Source organism: Cupressus sempervirens, chromosome 5 (genome assembly GCF_028749045.1).
Source record: "Cupressus sempervirens isolate cs-2001-9-10 chromosome 5, ASM2874904v1, whole genome shotgun sequence".
NCBI classification, from domain to species: domain Eukaryota; kingdom Viridiplantae; phylum Streptophyta; class Pinopsida; order Cupressales; family Cupressaceae; genus Cupressus; species Cupressus sempervirens.
In genome coordinates, this window is record NC_143122.1 from 185292270 (window position 1) to 185313647 (window position 21378).

At 33.4% G+C, this 21378-nt stretch overlaps 1 protein-coding gene across 3 annotated transcripts in view; it reads right to left on the reverse strand.

Annotated features, from left to right (window-relative positions):
• Positions 1–21378, reverse strand: part of LOC149555031 (uncharacterized) — a 170865-nt gene that overhangs the window by 58400 nt on the left and 91087 nt on the right. For all 3 annotated transcript variants that reach the window (XM_089829056.1, XM_089829058.1, XM_089829057.1), the window contains 3 exons: positions 16059–16750; positions 15848–15918; positions 2631–2720 (listed from right to left, as the gene is read on the reverse strand). In XM_089829056.1, coding sequence (XP_089685182.1) covers positions 2631–2720; positions 15848–15918; positions 16059–16750 — 853 coding nt within the window. The remainder of the gene's footprint in view (positions 1–2630; positions 2721–15847; positions 15919–16058; positions 16751–21378) is intronic.

Sequence of the window (21378 nt, forward strand, 5' to 3'; positions counted from 1 at the left end):
CTTTTTGGTCTAAGAAGATATCTAGAATCTTCAACTCTTCTTCATTAATATCAAGTTAAACTTCCTGAACTAGGTAAATGTTTTGAATCTCCAACTCTTCATTAGAATCAACCTAGATTTCCAGTTCCAGATAAATGTTTGTTTATCCAACTCTAATTGCATTAAACAAAACTCCTCTTGTCTCGAAAAATTTTGCAACAATATTTGTGAATCGAGACATTTTCCATTATCCACAGGCATACCACTCCTCTGAGACATGAGATAGACTCTATCATCCACAATAACAAAATTACAAAACTATAAATCAAGATTAACTAAATGATCTATAGATAACACTCAAATGTCTACATACTAAAACAGTTGTTATGGAGATCGATACAAACTCAATTATCTACAAATGAAGCAACTACTCTACAAATCAAAGACAAACTAGATTATCCACAAAATTCCCTACTTTTTCTCCATGAAGAGGGATTCAAAGTATGCCAAACCCCTCTTCTCTTCAAGGAGACAAATAAGAAGTGCTTCTCATACAACATTCACCCTTGAGAGACAAGTTAGCTTGGGATGATAGATATCTTCCTAGCTACAGAAAAACTATAACACTTTATCTACCAAATGTAGCATTCAAAACATTAAAATTCTGCTTGATTACAACAAAAATGACAAAAGCATAATATGCATTCATGCTAAAATGTAGATAATAGATATCGAACTCAACCCAAAATGCACCTTTTACAATATATTATCCTAATAACACCTTCCATGGAGCTTTGAGGATGCAAAAGATATCTACATGTTTCAAACCATAAACATCTTAGAAAACAAATTAACTCTTCTCAACACCCCTTGTGACTCCAAATTCCAAAATGTAAATAATAGATATCAAACTCAAACCAAAATGCACCTTTTACAATGTATTATCCTAATAACACCTTCTATGGAGTTTTTAGGATGCAAAAGATATCTACATGTTTCAAACCATAAACATCTTAGAAAACAAATGAACTCTTTTCAACACCCCTTGTGACTTCAAATTCCAAAATGCTAGTCACTTTTACCACTTAGTATAATTATTTAGCCATAATTTCATAAAAACTTCAGCATGAAAATGAGACAATTAACTTACACATCCAGCATAATGTTAAATAGTTAAACTGCTCCTCCTTCGATGCAGGTGATTATTTCTTCTTTAGACTTTAATGAATATGAAATTCCTTTGTGTGAACTTCACTAGGTCTTGGAAAAAATAAAATTCCATCCATAAACAATTCTTACACCCAACACATGTTCTTTATCGATCGCTTTGTATTTCTGTGTTCCTCAATGCACCTTGCAAATTCTTCAAGCCATGAAAATACTTGTAGATTGCATCACCAAAAATTGCTGAAATAAATTAAGGTGAAATAAGAGAGAAATCCCTATTGCAAAAGTGAAGGTAATTCTACACTTATGCTTCTATTATCTACTCAAACTCTATGCCCAAGAAACAGCTGTAAAACTAATTTCACAATGGCAGCCACTTGTTAAAACTGGAGTATTACCCACGGCCCATTTATGTCTTCCACTATACCATTGTCCATGGTAAACAAGCCACACAATAATCCAATAATCTAGCACACACTATTCACAGGAACAAGATTAACAATCACTCTGATGCAAATGTTGGACTGCTGAACATATTGTGATTAAAGAATAAACCATTGCAGAAAAACAATTAACTGAAATTGATATCCTATAAAAGCTTGAAATTGCATTGCTTAGAAAATGGCTTTATAAAGCTTTATTTTTTCCGTGCAAAACTTACAGGAATGAACTACCTTATTTCCTAGCAATCAAAACCTCAATTGTTATTTAATATTTATATTGAACAGTCATAAGGAGTGCTTTAGGGCTAGGCTGCATCTTTGCTTGCCTGAGGTGAAAGTCTTTCAAATTTCCTAACCATGTGGAAATATCTTTGAGTTGTTAAATTATAATGTTAATGAAATCCAAAATGGTAATGCAAATTACATTTTCTTCAAAACCCAACAACAGGCTGTTGGCCCACATTCATAGATTCTCTATCCCAAATTGTAGCTGTCTAACTTGTTAGATAGCCATATATAAGGAACCATATTCCAGCAAAAAAGCTTAAATATTTTTAATATTCAGTAGTTTAAATTTCTGTTGTAGGTGTAAAGACAAGTTGTAATGAATTTCCTAGAGAAGAAGTTAAATGGTTAATATTATAAACAAAATGTACCCATACGTACACTAGACACAAGGCATAGGTCATACAAACTAAAGCCATTTACCATGAAATTTGATAAATAAGTTGAAAGTAATGACTTGAGTCCAATTCTTTCCTATGTATCCAATCAATAATTAAATCTGTCCATTTGCAAACAATAAGAAACTGAATTTCCATGGAACAGAAAAATAAAATCTACCACAAGTATGGGAAGTGAATCAAAATAATAATATTTATATTGCTTATAGTTCTAAACAATATATGTCATGAGCACAAACATCTATTACCTGAAGTATGGAAAGCAAATCAATACAGTAAAATATGTAATACTTGTACACAATATATGTCATGAGCACAAACATCTATTCAACAATATTCTCATTGTTTGTCACATCACCTTTGCCCAATGATCTCTTGCACGCTCCTTTGCTACAAGCTTATTTAATTGCTTCTCTCGAATAAGAAACTTAGGAAAATTCCTTTCGAACTGCAAATAGAACAAATAGGGTTGGCTGGTTTCAACAATCATATAATGATCATAAAATCATGATGTGTGAGACCAAAGAGAAATGAAAGCTCAATCTATTACACTTTTTCTTGTAGCTCATGCATAGATATCCATTTCAACTCACAAAAAAAATCTGATACTTCAAATGAAGAAAGAATCCAAACAATGGATCAAGCAAAATTATATTCTACTCCCTTTAATGAGGAAATGCATAAGTTCAAAGTCAAATATATGTGTCACCTAAGTACATCATAAGAAATCTATAAATTGAAAAAACATTATTTTCTGGCTTGATAGCCCATTCATTGAGAAATTAGCAAACAAAACTTAAATTTAAGAAAATAGTAGTGCTTAATGAAAAATATCAGATAAAAAACACTAAGATTAGTACAGTTTACTATGTTTAAGAAGAAAATTCATTGATGAAAATTAATTTTAAACAAATGTCATCAAAGTATATTAGAAACAAAAAATAGATCAAAAACCTTTTTTGGGGGGCTTGATAGTCCATGTATTGAAACGAATGAATACCAGGAAAACAAAATTCTGACTATTCAACTACCTCCATCCCACCCTCAGCAAATACACACAAATGCAGAAGTGTATATCATTTACATTTTTTAAATAAGTTTTTATTGGGCATATATGCAGGACTATTGTCCTTGACTGTTGATATCTGTACTCACATGTGTTGGAAGACAAAGGTCAATCATATGCACAATATTTCAGCAAAAGGTTTTTGTTAAACAAATTTAAAAAATTGTCAATGTCAAGCCATCAATAGACAAGCATCTTTTGATAATCGTTGTTGTCTGTGTGGCAGAAATAGGGTTCACTAATTTAAGTCAATACTCATCACATCTGGTTTCGCTATTTAACAAACAACAAATGTCATGCTGTGTGGGTGGTCTACAGATTATGTGTTTTTGATCTAAAAATGAGGAGGATATTCTTCAACCGTTCCTCATTAACAAAATGATTATATCTTGGTTTTTTAAGACAGCATTAATGACTGAAACTATTAGGGATGATCTCCAAGCATTTCACATTAGATGGTTATCAACAACAAATTTATATCTTGAATTTTTTTCGAAAGAATGCATGTCTGAAACTATTAAGCATCTAATATGCAAGGGAATGTGATAAAAGAGAACAAAATGCTTTATAATAAATGCACATATCCCTAGAGGAATCCACTTCAAGAACAAACTTAAGCTTAAAAGTGGGCATTAACTCACAAACTCCAAGTTAGCAATACAAGAGGTGGCAATTGTTGCATTTCTTTCCATACATTTGTCGCAACTTCCTCTCTCATATGGTAGCCAAAAACTTCTTCCCTATGACAACTGTCACTTTCTTTTGTATGATTGTCGCAACCTGCATTCCACATACGATGGCCACAGACTACTTCCATACCATAACCAACCCCTTCTTCCATACAGTAACCACAAACTTCCTATGAAAAACACTGTTGAACTTCTCCCATAATGAATATCTTCCCTTAGCTTGCTTGATGCAAATATACTCACTTTAGTTTTGCCAATAGTTATTTCATATGGGTTCAAAAGCCTTTTTATAGCATGTGTACATAGTGATGTTTTTTTTTGTACTTTGCTATTCTTTCGATAAGCGCTAAGCTTCCCTTTGTGCATTATTATCCTTTTTTCCCTTTTTAATTATATTTTTAAACTTCAACTTTTTAATAAAGTATTTTTTATTCTTTTTATTTTCCTTGTTTTGGAATTTTTTAATTTTAATTTCTTAACTCCCATTTTTTTCAAATACAACTATCCTTTTGGTTTTCTAATTTTCTTCCCTACCTTTGTTGGCAATTTGGCTAAGGGGATACTTAGAGGTTGTCGTTTATGGCAACATATATATACTATATTTAGTGAGTAGATTTTGGAGTTATGTTTTGGAGAAGATAACTCAAAAAATTGTCTAAGTGATATATAGATTAACTATCAACAGAGACATCTTTTTGATTGGCGATGTTCACAACAAGTGAGTTGGCACATGTGCACTTGAGGGAAGTTAGTACAGAGTATGAGGAGAGTATATCTCAAAGCGCATGTCATAATGCCCCAAGTACAGATAGAGATGTAAACGATTTACCAGTTATAGTCATTTATAGGCAGAACAGGACTGAGGCAAGGAAATGGTAAATTGTGTTAAGGAATTATTTTGGTTCACCAAACTAATTACTTAACTATTATGGGACGACATCCTAGATGTTGACCCTAAGCGGGCAAAGGTCAATTTTGTATTCTAAGACATGTGTGAAGACTTGAAGGCCAACAGGACAAAGTAGAAGGGTATAAAGGAAAGATGTCTATATGCAAAGTTGTGTAATGTCTTTTGACATTAAAAATGCAATTGTTATATGATGCAAACTTTATGTTAGAGCAGAGAAAGGACAGTACATGCGAAGTTGTGTACAGAGAGCTACAAAGGACAAATCAAATATTGAAGATATCACCATTGTCAAAGGTTTTTGTATCTATACCTTTTGTAAACAAAATAGATCATTGTATATGCATGTTTGAATAGTGGGCTCATCTTGCTACTTTTGTAATTGTAATACCAACTCCTAACAGAGTTGAGGCTTCTAACAAGGCCTAGTCCTCTAACAAGGATAGAGACACTATACAAATGTAGTAGACTCCTATAGGGTCAATATCTTTCACAAGATGCTTTTGAGTGGTGGATGATTTTGTGGGTACCATCCCCACCGGGGTTTTCCTTTGGCCAAGGTGTCCCTAGTTAACAAATAATGATGTTATGAGTTGTATTATGGTACTATTATGTTTTGTTTTCGGTTGAATCACATGTGCATGTTTTAAGATTATTAAAGATATCCATAGTTGGGCAGAAGTTTGTGGAATAATAACTCAGCCCCCCCCCCAACTCTCAATATTTCCCATTGCTAAAAATTGGTATCAGAGCATATTTACTCAAAAGAGACCTAACTGTTATGTTTGCTTTTCGGTTGAATCACATGTATATGTTTTAAGATTATTAAAGATATCCATAGTTGGGCAGAGGTTTGTGGATTAATAACTCAGCCCCCCCACCGACCCCCCCCCCCACTCTCAATATTTCCCATTTCTAAAAATTGGTATCAGAGCATATTTACTCAAACGAGGCCTAACAACTTGAGTAAGATCACTATGGATATGGATCAGTTGCAAAATAACCTAAAAGAAGCTCTAGAGGAACTTGATATAATCACAAAAAAAAGAGACAATCTAAAGGACAAATTTAAAGAGGCAAAACCTATCATTCAAAAATTGAAAGAGCAAATTGAATCTACTAATTCCAAGAAGAAAGAGTCGGATAATCAGATCAAGGATAGTGATTCAGTTTCTAAGCTAAAGAAGGAGAATGAGATTCTAAGGCATGAACTTGAAATTACCCATCATAAGATGAGTTTGATGGAAGATGAGAAGAAAAGTCAATCAGATTTGAGATCTGAGAATGCAGATCTGAAATCCAAACTTACCAAGCTGACATCTAAACCTTAAATCTACAAAGCTACAATATACAGAACTTTAGAAGTACAACACTATTGTGAAAGGAAAGCTTACATAGACAAAGCAATATCTTGAGAAGTTGTATTCCAGCACTGAAAAACTTGATGAACAGATCATGGCACAAAGACCTAAAGGTGATATGATTGGTATTGGCTACTGTGAAGGTGAATTATCTAAGAGATCTAAACTTACTAAAGAACCAAATCTAGTAATCTGTAATGTCCCCATTTTTAGCAGGTTCCTATAGTTGGCTTGATCAATTCACCATTGCAACCCTCGTGAGCTAACAGTGGGATTTGAGGGTCTTAGTTGTGGGGTTATCGGCTTTTCAGTAGTCTATGGTGTGTTTTGGCTCCATTTGAAAGACTTACTATTTCTAGTAAGTCAAATTGTTGGTTTCAATGATCTCAGTTGAGTTAGAGGAGTTGTGTGATGCTCTCAATTTTTATTTCGGGCTTCTAGTTTGGGCTCTAAGAATCTTGGAGGGAGTGTCTATTTATAGTAAGTCACATTGTCAGGTTCATTCATCATCAGCATCACTTTGGTGTTGTCAGATTTTGAATCCAATGCTTTTTCAGTTGATTTCGCAAGACGGGTGAATTATTATTATTCATCTAAAAATGTTGAGGTTGTTATTTTTGTTGGTGTTGTTGGTTGGTCACCTCAATATCATAGCTCGTTAGAACCAAGACAAAAGTGGTCTTGAGTGTCAAAATATTAAGTTATGGTGGAAAAGGTCATTTTTGGAGCCAAAAGCAATTAATAAATTATATTAATGACAATTTAGTATATTTTAATATTGTGTGTGGGAAGCTTCTAAAGTGAAGTTCATTTCGGAAACTTTGTGCCATTTGGAGATTATAAATATGAGCCCATTTGATGAGTAAAGCATCCAATTATTTGATTATCTTATCTTTCTTTGTTGTCTTTGTGACACTTTTGAAGTTCTGATTTTTGGTCCTTGCTGAAGTATAAGGGTTTGGGATCTACAGCTAAAGTATTGTAGATTCTGTTGCGTGGATATTTTGCAACCAACAGTTTTGTGTAAAAATTCAGTCGCAAAATAGGATGACCAGCCACAGCGTGTGAGACAGTCTCTCCTACCTTAAAGGGAAGGCTCCCCCTTCTCACTGTTTCTTGGATCAACTCAAGGTAAGCAAGAAATTGAGAGATTTATAAACTAGGTGTTGCTCTTATCCTTTCTTCTTAACTTTCAAGAAAGGATCCACTTATTCGTAAGGTGAATAATGGGCAAGGTGAATCTCTAATTACACTTCTATCACGAGCTGGAAACAGTGATACCGATAGATTTTAACTAACTCAAAGGCCAGCCAAAACCTACCAGTTTGGCTTTAAGTCCTGTTCTACTTCTATATAGTAAAATCTCTACAATTAGGGCACAAAGACTCCTAAAAATAAGAACAATCTAACTATTTTGCAAATCAAGATGAAAATACAAGCTACAGACAAAGCTTCTAGCTATGGATTTTCACAATTGCTCCTAGTCAAAGCTCGGGCTTCAATTGTTTCTTAACTTTTTTCTATTAATCACAAGATACCAAAAGATAATACGAATCAAAGATAACTTAAATAAATTATAGATAAAATTTACAATTCACACAAATAACAATCTCACTTAATCAAAGTTAAGTCTCAAATGCTCCTTTGTATTCACTTTCTCTCAAAATAGTGCTACACAAACAAAGTTCTGCTAGCACAATTTCTCCAGAGCTCTCTTGCATAAAGATAATGATGATTTCCTCCTTTATATAGGCAAAGAAGTTGAGAAAAAGGGGGAGGAAAAAGTGAGAGCAACTCAACCAACTTTGACCAAGTCTAACTACAGAAAATAAAGGGTTACATGCAACTACACATGCAACTCGCATTACATCTTTTACATACATGTAACTCGCATTACATGTAATTACACTTTTTCATGTAATGCATCTTGTCCAACTACAAACATGAAAGAAGAAGAAAGAAGACGGAAGAGAAAAGAACAATTCTGAAAGGCTTTGTACTTGACGATGCAATCCTAGATGATAACAAAATTGGGAGTTCCTGTACCTTGTACTACTGCATTCACATTGATAACCATTGTGTTGCGTCTTTTAACAACCTCTAACTCTCTTTGACGAATTGTCCATTATCATGTGGAAACTTGATGTGATCCATCTTTTCTCGCTCAAGTTGTCGTGAATTCTCCTTTGTAAATTAGCACAAACTGGATTCTTTGACACTTTGAAAACCTTCTTGACGATGTTTGGATGTACACTCGAAACAACTTTCCATCAGCACCTTTAACTCCCTTTTTTTTTTTTTTTTTTGAAGTAAAGTGCTTGGCGCATGGGAATGTGTGTAAATGGAAATTGCTGATTTTCAAAAAGTGACTTGGGCTTTCAAGATGTCATTGCACAGAAAACGGATTATATGTAAATGCAACATGTAACGGAAGGTGGAGGCTGAAATGAGATGCAAATGTGAGTGAAAGATACACTTTACATGCATATGCAGATGAAAGCTAAGATGAAAAGTATGGAAAGATACAGAAACATGTATTTGCTCATGGAGGTGCGAATGCATATGGAGAGGAGAAAATGACATTTTTTTGACTTTTCAAAAAGTGACTTTTAGTCAAAATTGGACCTTTTAGATGCAATTACACTTAAGACATTTCGTGTAATCGTGTCATGTGAATGAAAGCGAAAAATGAGATGGATGAAAAACGGAAGTGGAAAATGGGATTACATGCATGTGTGAATAGCGAATGAGGTGAAAAACATGTAATCACATTTGTCAGATGAGATGTGAGACGTAATGACATGGAAATGGAATGTGAAAAATGATAACACTTTCGCATGTAATGAAGGAAAAACAAGTTTTTGGGAAAAAAAAAACTTGCAACTTCTCCAAATGGAGAAAAATCGGCAAACAAACACACAAAACCAAAACAAAAGAAAAACATACCTTTGAAAACAACTCAAAACATGCCAAGATGCAATGCACTCCAAAGATGAAATTCGAATTTGGAACTTGAGGAAGAACCAAAAACATCAAAATGAAGGAGAAATTCATATTTAAAGGAAAAATGCACATATTAAAGCAAAGATTCTTACAAATGGCATCCATTCAATGATTTCATGCATAAAATCAGCAAAGATAAGCATGAATTAAAATGCATGAAAGAAGAGGTCCACTTACATGAAGATTAAGTGCCAAAAATGAAGGAGAAAGAGCCAAAATAGCAATTTTTATAGACTTAAGACAAATTCTCCCTTAAATCTGAATTTTCAAACAATCTTTTGAATTTTTCCGCACTTACATGTAATGGACATTCAATGATCGGATTTGACATGAAAGTGCCAAATAAATGGTCTCCAAAGACAATCATGCATTTAAAACTCAAAAACAATCCCTTTTGATCAAATGTATAGGTTGAAAATGCAATTTTTTGAGTTTTTTGAACAAAAACATGACTTTTTTATTCAAAAATCTGGGCCGTTTTTGCAAAAACGTGGCCAAAAACTGCATGTTTTTGAGTCATTTTTGACTTGTGAATGCAAAAACAACTTCCCCAAATGGATATACATGGATCCAAATGCAAAAAAGTTGTTTTAAAACACATAAAAGTGGATTAAAACCCCAATTTTCCAGACATTCTAAGCAAAAACGTGTTTCTCCAAGCAAAAACGATTTGTTGTTTTAACACCAAAATAATGATCACAATGTAATGGAATCAGCAAATAAAGTCAAAACGATTTGATTCCAAACAACAACATGTTCCAAATTTGAAGATTTATGAAGTTTTTTGCAAAATTGTGCCCTAGCTTGGGAGTTTTGAACACATTTTTCGGTGAATAAACTGATTTTTGATGAGGGCATAATGATCACCTCTCTAAAATGTTTTGAATGCAACTGATTTCATCCAAATCCATGGAGAAAATTAAAAGTTATGATCAAAATAGGAGGTTTTTGGAGCAAGAACATGTTTTCTTCACATAATAGGACATTTTTATGTTCATTACATATTTTAAAACATGCAATAAGACAAAATCGGACCTTTTAGAGTCCAATGCATGTTTTAAAATATGTCTTTGATCATAATCTCACTTTTTGAAGCCCATTACATATTTTAAAATGTGCAAGTCTCCAAAATCTCACTTTTTGGAGTCACTTACATATTTTATAAACATATCTCACCTTTTCGATGCACAAGCATAAAAACTCAACTTTTTATGTCATTGCATCAAAAAAGTCCACTTTTACAAGCATTTGATGTAATGGCATGAAAAAGGTCTTCAAAATGAGTTTTTATATGCATTAGCATGAAAAGTTTCCACTTTTCATAGTTTTTAACATGCATATGCACATAAAATATCCACTTTTAGGCTTTTAAGTTATGCATTTCACTTATTTTTATAAAAAGTCAACAATATGAGTCAAAAATAACATTTATGCATCATATTAATCAATATAATACATAAACATTGTATTAAAATGACATTAATATAAGTATTTGATTTAAAAATCAAAAATTTAAAAAGTAACTATATAGTTCTAGTCACTTTAAGTGAAAAATTAAAAAGTAACTCAACTTAAAATTATAACATAAAGTGCACTATAGTCACTTTAAGTTATAAATTTAAATGAAAAGTAATTTCAAAACATAACAAAAAGTGAATAAAATGTTATATTTTCAAAAAGTGAATGTCAAAATGAAAATATAACATCATTTTTTTAATTCATATATTGCAACTAAAATGTCCACTTTTGAGACACTAAAATGACCATATTTCTTGACTGACAACTTTGATTGACTTCTAGGTTAGACCGAATCGAAGGGGAAAATGAAAGGCATGACATGAGCAAAACCAAAGAACTAAAAACAAACAAACACAAACTCAAAAGCAAAAAACGGACTTTGAAAGCTTCAAAAATCAAGCAAAGGCTCGACAAAAAGAAAAACAAAAAAGACTTGACGAAGGCCTTCAATAAAAATATTCATTGTATCAATTGGTACCGATTGGTTGATCAATCCTAACCAATTAAATAATGAAATAAACTCAAAAAAATGCGAAACTAATTTGAAAAAGTTTCGTACTGTTACCTACATTTTGTGGTGACAAAATGCAGGACAACAAATTCAATTCTGAGATTGCTTGGCAAATTGTGTTGAGGTATACGATTTGTCATTCCTACTATTGTATTAACAGTTGTTAAGGAGAAGTTCAATTTTTTTTGCTGCTAGAGGTTGTTCTAGAATTTGTGAAGGGATTCACTGGACTTGCTATATCAAATTGTGTGTTGGTTAATTTGGAGTTGGTTGAGCACAATTTATATATGTCGTTGGGTGTTATTTTTTATCTGCACTTGGAGAGCAGCATTTTCCATATCTATAGTTGCATTTGTTGGTTGAAGAATTAATTTGCTGCCGCTAGTCTTCATTTCAAAGGGTTTCAAGGCATGTCTTTCCTGTAAGTGCATGGATTGTAACTTCTAATTTTTTTGGGTATTGTTAATTTAGATAATAGGGGATATTTTATCAACTGAGTTGTTGGTATTTTGTGAAAATACTCAGTATCTAAGTTGATATTGAAATCTGAAATTTTTCAGCTATGTATTCCCTATGTAATATCTAAATACTTGAGTTGAAACTATTGTTGCAATATCTTCTATTTCGCTGCTATATTGTTGTATCAAAAATTGTAAAATCTCAAGAACAAAAAAAAGAAATCAATTCTTCAACACAGATTGTTTGAGAGCCAACAGGGTTTATTACAGTGGTATTAAAGCTTGCTTGCAAAGTGTTTGACAAAATGTCAAACAACTGAATTATAAAAGAATTTGGTGTTTGATGAAGTTATAACCGGTTGGGGTTATTACATAATCCAATAGCTTGAACAACAACAAGAAGATCTAAACAAAGAAGTAGCTAAACAATCAGAACAACCTAAAGAGGTGAAGAGACAATTTACTAGTAGATGCTTTACATGCAATGAAATTGGTCACATGAAGGAATATACAAGTAAGTACACTAACCCTATTTCTTGTTATTGTTATAATTGTTATGCTTCTACATATAGAACTAATGAATGTAGGAAACCTAGATTTAATAATAATATGTATCAAGCTACTAACCCTGCAGCTAGTAGACCTATTGGTGCATCTAATGTCATAAAAAATGGAGTAATGTGTTATAAGTGCAACCACTTTGGACATATTGCTAGAAATGGCAGATTACAGTCGGGACCTAGATATGGAAGCAATGTAATAGCATGTCAAATTTGCAACAATTTAGGACATCCAGCAAGATTTTGTTGGATGAACAACATGAGAACACCAAACATAAGATCACAAAATGCAAGGAAATCTAACTATAAAAGAAATGCTAACATCAAAATGAAAAGGAATGTAAACAATAATGATAGAAAGAAAGAGAATGTGAAAGAACATGTAGAGAACTTCAATGAAATATTTGTTAAACCTAAGACACTTGCAAGCACACAAATATGGGTGGAAAAGAAGACAAGCAATTAATCTAAAACTAAGTTGAACTCAGTAATAGTTGCTGACAAACCCTTATCAATCTAAGCAATCTAGTCTTTAAAGGGTAAAGGGAAATGACATCAGAAAATTATTTAGCCCCTACGAGATTGAATTAAGACTTGTGAAGTTCGAAGTAGTTTATTGTGGATAAAAGGAAGCTACAATTAAGTGTGCATGCATTTTTTAATTCATATGTGTGTGCATGTAAAGAAAGACCCTTCACTGGTATGAGAATCAGATTTTTTATCAGTGTATACTTGCGCAATTAATGCAGAATCAAATTGAGTTGGTTATAATAGATGAAATTGAAGGAATGAACACCATTTGATTGAGAAAAGAGTTGAAGATCCTTAAGAAGCAAATTGCAAGCAATTTGAAGGATTTGTCAAAGAATTTCGTCATTTTCATGTTAAAAGCCCTAGTTCTCGCTCTAAAGGTATTTACATCTTTATGAAGTCAATTTGTGAAGTGAGGCTGAGATTTTAAACCACTGAAATGGACGAATCAATGTTGCATGATGTAATGGAAGTACATAGACCTAAATTGAAGATAAACCCTATACCACCTATAGAAGATGACCCTAACACCACATTTTCTCAAATTCCTGACGAAGTCTTATACCTGGAAGATATTTGGAGTTGCACCCATTGTAAGTTTGAGATTGTAGGTGAGAATAACATTTAAAATGAATTTGATAAGAAATACAAACAGGATGTCATTTAAGGAAGTGTTTTGAGCATTTAGGTCAAGTTGATGTAGTAAAGTATATGTTTTATCATAAGTTTGATGATGAGGACTGGACCAAGATCATTCTGAGCAGAATTCATGATGAGAAGTTTTGGATGGGTGACAAAGTAGTAGACATTTCAGCTGAATTGATTCATGAAGTAACTGGCCTATGCAATCAAGGATAAACTCCACTTAACGAGAAGAATGTTAAGAAAATTGTGATAGAAAACACTAAATCAACTTACAATGGCAGAAGGGTAGTCATCAGTCAGATTGAACAGGATGATGTAAGATTTGTGAGTAAGATTATTGCCACCAAACTGTGTTCTAGTTCAGGGAAAGATGAGTTAGCAGTTGGATTTGTACATTCAACTTATAAGTTATGTGTTGAGAAAGCTCAAGTAAACTTGTGTGAAATTCTGAGAATTCAACTGGCAGACAATCTAGAAAGAATAAAGAAAACTAGAAATGCACAATTCAGATTTCAATAATTGATTACATATATGTTTTTCCATTTATTGAAGAGATTTCCATTCATGCCTATATCTGATTGGACAAATGAGAAGTGTGCAATGGAAAAGATTACAAATTTATATAGGAGGCATCCTATGAATAAGGTTGATAACAGCACAACACTTATTGTGAAAACTTTTCAGTTTGAGATGAAGCAAAAGACAAGAATTTCAAAGTCTATAGTTGACAAGGACAAGGATAAATTTTGTTTCATTGGAGATACTGATTTCACAAGCACAAAGGCAGTCAATCCTAGAATGATGTTTGTAGACCCACTTGGATATGAAATCAGTGAAGAATAAAGAATCCTAAATGCAGATTTAGATCCTAACAGTCCAAGATTTGGAACTTGTGAAGAGAACATTAAGATGGCATATCAAATCAAGCTTGAAAAATCCGCAAAGAGGAAGGTTGACAGTGAAATGAGAAAGATCATGGAAGAAACAAAGATGACACCCCAAGAGTTTGCTGATGTTAAGTAAACTGTATCTGAGATGAGGCAAATTCGACATAAGGATATTCTCGTGGTTCCACCCTTGTCAGTAATGGCAGGCCCATCAGCATTTGCACCACAGTTTGTTTCACCACCATCAGCACCATCAATTATGTTTGATCAGCCCATGGCAGAAGATGTTAGTATAACTCATGTTCAATCAACCACACCTGCTAGTACAAGGAGATCAGCCAGATTGGTTAAGGTATCTTCCAAGCAATCCATCAATGAGCACACATCCAAAGATACCACCTCTACCACTCTAATGGTTCCAATAGTTGGCCACAAGATGCACATTTCACTCTGAGTCTGTCAACCAAGGTTAAGATATCTTTACATTGATCAATATTTCATTGCAGCATTACACTTGTGACTATCTTCAGAAATGAAGTGATCAACATTTTTAATGCCATCCTAACCTCTTTCCATCCCAAACACATTTAAGATATCAATTCCATCTATCAATTCCATCAGAGGGACTTAAACATTCACTCGTTAGTCCTATCTTTTTGACCAATCAATTCGTTAAGACAGTAAAAATAGCATAGAGACCATCAAACCCTAAGGTCAATCAGAAGCATACATGAAATAAAGGTTGACGCCAAGCCCTCCATTTATGGGAGAGGATTCTTCCTATTAACCTAAGGTCAAAGTCTCTTCCATTGGTAAGCCCTTTGTAAACAAAAAATGATTTCTTTCAAGAAAAATAGTTTACTGTTTATTTTGGTGCAATTTGAAACATATGTTCTTAATACTTCTACAATGCTAAAAATATATTTTTGCAGATGTATGCTGTGGTGATTCTTAATTTTCAACTATTTTTCCATTGTTATAAAGCTGAAATAAGATATTGTGTTTAACTATGATTTACATTTATTGGAAGGTAAGCATTAACTGTATTAAGTTATAACAATTTATGAATTCTTTAATTTCATACATAAAGTACCAATTTAGTTATATATATAGTGATTCTGGAGTTTTTCTTTCCCCACTTTACAAGGTAATGGTTAAAAATGACAATTGGATTGCATGCTAGATCGATTTCCTGAGAAAAGAAAAAGACAACTTTGAACAAGTATTTTACCACAACAGGCCATGCGATTGGTTCAATTGTCAATATAAATAGATCTCCAAAGTCTCAATAACACAGTTGGAATATGATTGTTTATTAAAGTTAAAGAAGGATTATATATTTTTATACAGCACAATAAGATAAGATAAGATAAGATAAGAAAATATCCAATCCTAATAGCAAGGCTAGATAGCTGAAATGTCACATAAAAGAAACAAACCTGGATCATGATGATGAGAAAGAGAAACCGACCAAGAACATACAAACCACCAAGGTAGCCTAAGAATTTTACTGCACAATCCAGTTAATAAGTATAAGCACTTAAATTGGACTGAAATTCCAATCAATTATTCCTTTGAATACTCTTAACATGACAGCAGTACAACTGAAACATATTTCACTACCAAATAGCATTGCAATAGATTTCTTACCAACACCAAAGTAGCTGCGATGTGTAGTTTCCACAAGATAATCTGAGAGGACATTGACCTGCAGTGCCACCTTTACTCCCTGCCTCTTGGCAAATGCATCTTGCATTTCACTTATGGTGGCCAAATACGATCCAGATGTAAACCTATGAAACATAATTTGCATAAGTTGTTTGTCACCTTTACTCCTGAAAATTCGAGGAACAAAATTCAAACTTATAACGTTCCACTCAGATCCCCGCAATGTTACACCTGATGAAGATATTCCATCATAGTTTCCAGGAATAATGGCTTCCAAAGTACTCATATGTTGTGTAGAGGTTGATGCAGTAGCATTTATCTCAAACCCAATGGCTGAAGCAAGTAGGCTTCCATTTAGTTGATCTTGAAATTCCCAAGCAAATAAGTATCTATCACTATTAAGCATGCAATGCTTGCAAGATATTCTAAAGAGTGGCCCCTTTGAAGTGTCCATGCAAAATGGCTTGCTGAAATCCTCAGCAGTGGCATTCATCATGTATCCGTCTTCACTGCTCAAAGACAGCTTGCTTCCTACAATCTGATTGCAGTCAATCCGACCTACAGTGGTAACATTAACTTCTATATCATTCATGAACATCTGAATGTCCTTTCTTTTTGCAGGTGTCAGGTATTGAATAGTGACTGTATCGGATGATATAGCATCATAGGCTAGACTGTTAGACACAAAAAGTCAGGTCAAACAAAAAGGAGGTTGAGAAGATTCATATACATTGACAAACTAACAGAAAATGATCAAGAAAACTAGTAATAAGTTTGAATTTCATTTGTTTCTTTTAATCATAGACACAGAAAACATTACTGAAGCTTTCATTAGTAATGACTCTTAACTGTTACCAAGAATATTATGCTAACTAGAACAAAATAACATTACTTGCAAAAGGCATAATTAAATGCTTTTTTGACTTCATATTTACAGTCAGAGGTGGCTAAAAATACTTTGCATAATGAAGATTTAAAACCAGAATCCATAAGGCTAGCTAGGTTACCCACCCCTTACTAGCACATAGCATTTTCCAATGTTTGAAGGGGGTAAAAATTGTAACTATTTATTTCACTCACAACAGATATTGTCAATGTTTTGTTTAAGTTTAATTAAGGAGTATTTTAGCTAAACTACATTTTAGAAAAAAAAGTCACAGTACTTTTTTTATTTACAATTGATTCATTTCCGAAATTAACAGGGCTACCAGAAAAAGATTTTTCATGGGTCTGTGCAAAATCTATGGCCGACTCATGCAAGCTAATTTGTAGCTTTTGCAAAATGAACATGTTTAGGCATGCGTCATCTCGATTGCCATCGACAAAGCTATCTAGACATGATGCTAAATCTAGCCATAAATGTCCTAACAACTTAACCCTCCAAGAATTACTGGTTTTTTAGGCTCATGCCAAAATCTTAATGAAAAGAGCAAGGATTGCTCCTAGATCATCTATGAGGTCCTCTCATTGCACTGAACCTTTAGATGCAGAAATTCCACATGATAACAAGTAGCCTTGTACTGATGTGCCTTCTCTCAAAAGTATTTGATAAAATTTAAGTGCATTTTTTGTGCCCTACACATCTTGAGCTCAAATAACCTTGGCAACCACACCATGAAACAAATCTACATACATCAGGTTAAAAGAGTAAATTTTTTTTATACTTCAACATCCTTTTCAATTTTCTACTTCCCTACCAACTAGAAATTGTTGACAAACTTTGAAAATTTCTATTGTGGGTCTCTTACTTTGGGATCTACTTTAATTTAAAACTGGAAAAGAATTGCAAACTTGAGATTAGAACTGCAATATATTTATAAACATAATCTGATCAAATCTGAAGATATTTCATTATAATATTCAGCTTAAAGTCCTAGAAGTAACTCAAAGATTTACCCAACATTTTCCCTGTTTTTCTATGTGACAAAGGAATGGGAACTTTTCTGGGCAGATTGGGAATAGTCAGAGTGATCCTAATAGTTTCAGGCAGAAACCCAGGATATAAGCCAAAAATTTCAACCTATACCTGGGTACAGATCAAAAAAGCAGATCTATACCCTCAGAAACAGGCTCAAATTTGATAGGTGGGCAGAGACACAAAATTTGATACCGTACATTGGCATTCTATCTGTTAGTTATTCAGATCTGAAATTGTCTATTTCCTATTTCATTTCTAGATGCAGTTAAATCTTTCCTAGTTTGCATTTCTATCTTTATTATCATTTTCCATTTTGAAATCACATATTTAGCAAAAGAATTGTTGCCCCCATTTAGTGCTTGAGTTGCCTATTAAGCCTACTAGGGGCATCTTCTGTCTGAATGTGCAATCTTGAAAAGGAGATGTGATCCACACTATTTACATTGCTTCTCTTTTCACATTTGTGAATTTTTATGAGCACTACTCTTCTTACATACTTTTGATTTGGTGTCTAGATCTACTTTGAATGCATTGTGTTGTCCTTCATTTTGTCATCACAAAATGGAGACAACATTTTGAAACTTTTTCAATTGAGTTTCATATTTCTCTAAGGTAACTCTCTATTTGATTGGCAAAGACTGATCAATCGGTCATTCCCAATTCATATATTGAGTCTTTTTACTAAAGGCTCTCATCAAGTTGTTTTCGTTTTTTCAATTTGTTAGCTATACTTGAATTTTGAGGCCTTCAAAGTCCTTTTTGCATTTTTAAGTGTTTGTTTAGATAGTTTTTACTTTTTTGTTTCCTCCAATCTCTTGTTTTCAGTCTTTCCCTCATTTTGAGATATCTTGGGGCTTAATCTAAATCATCAGTCAAAAGATATTAAGGTTTATTTGCACAAAAACTGGGGTTTAGAACCTCCACTGCATATTTAAAATATTTACCTTATATTTCAATGTTGAGTTGCACTTTTTGAAATATATGACTTAAAATCACTTTATGTTATGTTTTTAAGTTACTTTTTGACTTTAAATTTATAAGTTAAGTGATTTAAGTCATTATAGTGCACTTTATGTTATATTTTGATGCTAAGTTTCAATTTAATTTATAACTTAAGTGTTTTAAGTTATTAAAGTGCACTTTGTAGTCTATTTTGATGTTGTGTTTTACTTTAATGTTTTAACTTAAACAATTAAAAGAAATTTCACTTTTTGAACCATATCTACACATAAACATGTAAAATATGTTAGTGTAAATATGTAATGGACCCTCTCAAGTGAGATTCACTTAAGTGAATCAAAAAGACATGCGCTAAATAGAAACTTTAAGTGATGCAAGTCAATTAAATGTTATTTTTTAGTGAAATACGTGTATTTGCGCTTCCAAACCATGTCTTTGGCTTGTAAACCTCTAGTTTCTCAACAAAACAACTCGCTGGGTGGTTTTACATGCCATTTAAAACATGTAATGCATATTCCAAACCTCGTTTTTGGTCTTTGCATGCAAACATGCATTTGCATCCAAGAACCACAATTTGCCTTGAAGATGAAGTTTATGCAAAATAAAACATGCAAACAGTTGTGTAAACCATGATTTTCCAAATGCATGCAAAATACAAACATGTAAAGCCTCCAAGAAGTGGAATTTGCTTCAAAAGCCCAATATGCAACATGTAATGACTCTTCTAAACCCCGATTTGCATCGAAAGAGTCTATTTTAAATATGTAAATGGGTTTCCAAACCCCGATTTGCGCTAAAAAGCTTGTTCTAGATGTGTTTCTTCCTCTCTATTTGGGCATCCAAGTTCATTGGAGCTAAGTTTGTGCAAATACATCGTAATTTAAAAATGTAATGGTCTCTCCAAAGCCTGATTTTTCTTAGGCATTGGAATGCATGCCTTTGCATTACATGCAATGGCCTTTCTAAACCATGTTTTAAGCATTTGACAGAAACACAACATGTAATGCATCTCCTAAACCCCAATTTTGGCTTGAAGTTGGATTTCATGCACTTGTAATGCATATTATAACATATGCATTTGGACATTCAAACCTTGATTTGAGTCTTGTTGGGCGGATATTTTGCAACTGACAATTTTGGGTAGAAATCCAGTCGCAAAATAAGATGACCAGCCACAGCGTGTGAAACAGAGTCTCTCCTACTTTAAAGGGAAGGCTCTCCCTTCTCACTGTTCCTTAGATCAACTCAAGGTAAGCAAGAAGTAAGGAGATTTTATAAAATGGGTGTTACCAATATCCTTTCTTCTTATCTTTCAAGAAAGAGTCCACTTACTCATGGAGCGAGTAATGGGCAGGGTGAATCTCTAACTAAACTTCTATCAAGAGCTGGAAATAGTGATACTAATAAACTTTCACTAATTCAAAGGCTAGCTGAAAATATACGGTTTGGCTCTAAGTCCAATCATACTTCTATATGAAAAGCTTTACAATTAGGGCACAAAGACTCTTAAAAGTAAGAATATCTTAACTATTTTGCGAATTAAGAAAGAAGCATAAGCTACAAACAAAGCTTCTAGCTATACACTTCCACAATTGCTCCTGGTCAAAGCTTTGGCTCCAATTGCTTCTTAACTCTTTTATATTCAATTCATGAAATACAATTATCAAGAACACAAGATTGTTGATCTCAGATTGGTTTTGACAATTGAGTGTCAGCACACTTCAGACATTTACTTAGTTTATGCCAAACTAGTAATGCATGTCGAGTATAAGATGTAAATACAAGACTGTGCCGAGTTGCAATGAGTGCCGAGTCACTCATGTGCCAAGTCACTCAAGTGCCGAGCAGATAAACCATGCTGAGTGATTCAAGTGCTGAGTAAATAATAGATGCCGAGCAGTTCAAGTGCCGAGTCAGAAACAGAATTTCAGTATGTGCCGAGCATCAATAACTTCAAGTGACGAGTAACATAGATTGGACATACTTGTGATTGCACAAATAACTATGTAAACCATTTTCAAGCCGACATAAGGTTAGATTTCGATTCTTTAAAGGTATGGATGAATCTATTTCCATAATCCCTATGTGTTTGCATGCAACCAATCAGAAAATGGGAAGGATTAAGCGGCAAAAAGGATAAATCTCAGTCGTAGATTCATACCTAACCCTAAGCCACCAAAGCCTTTATAAGGAAGACGAAGCCCCAACAATTAAGAGATATAGAGAGAGTATAAAAGAGATCATGTTACAAGAGGTAACAACAGGTGAATGATTGAATTTGTTCAAAGAGCATTCAAGGTGACTTAGTAGTGAGAGTGAATTGCAGAATCAGTTGGAGGAGAACAAAGAATAGAAGGATAGAAAAATTGTTACATCAAATCAGAAAGGATCAAGAAGGACACTGTATGTATTTGATCTTTAATC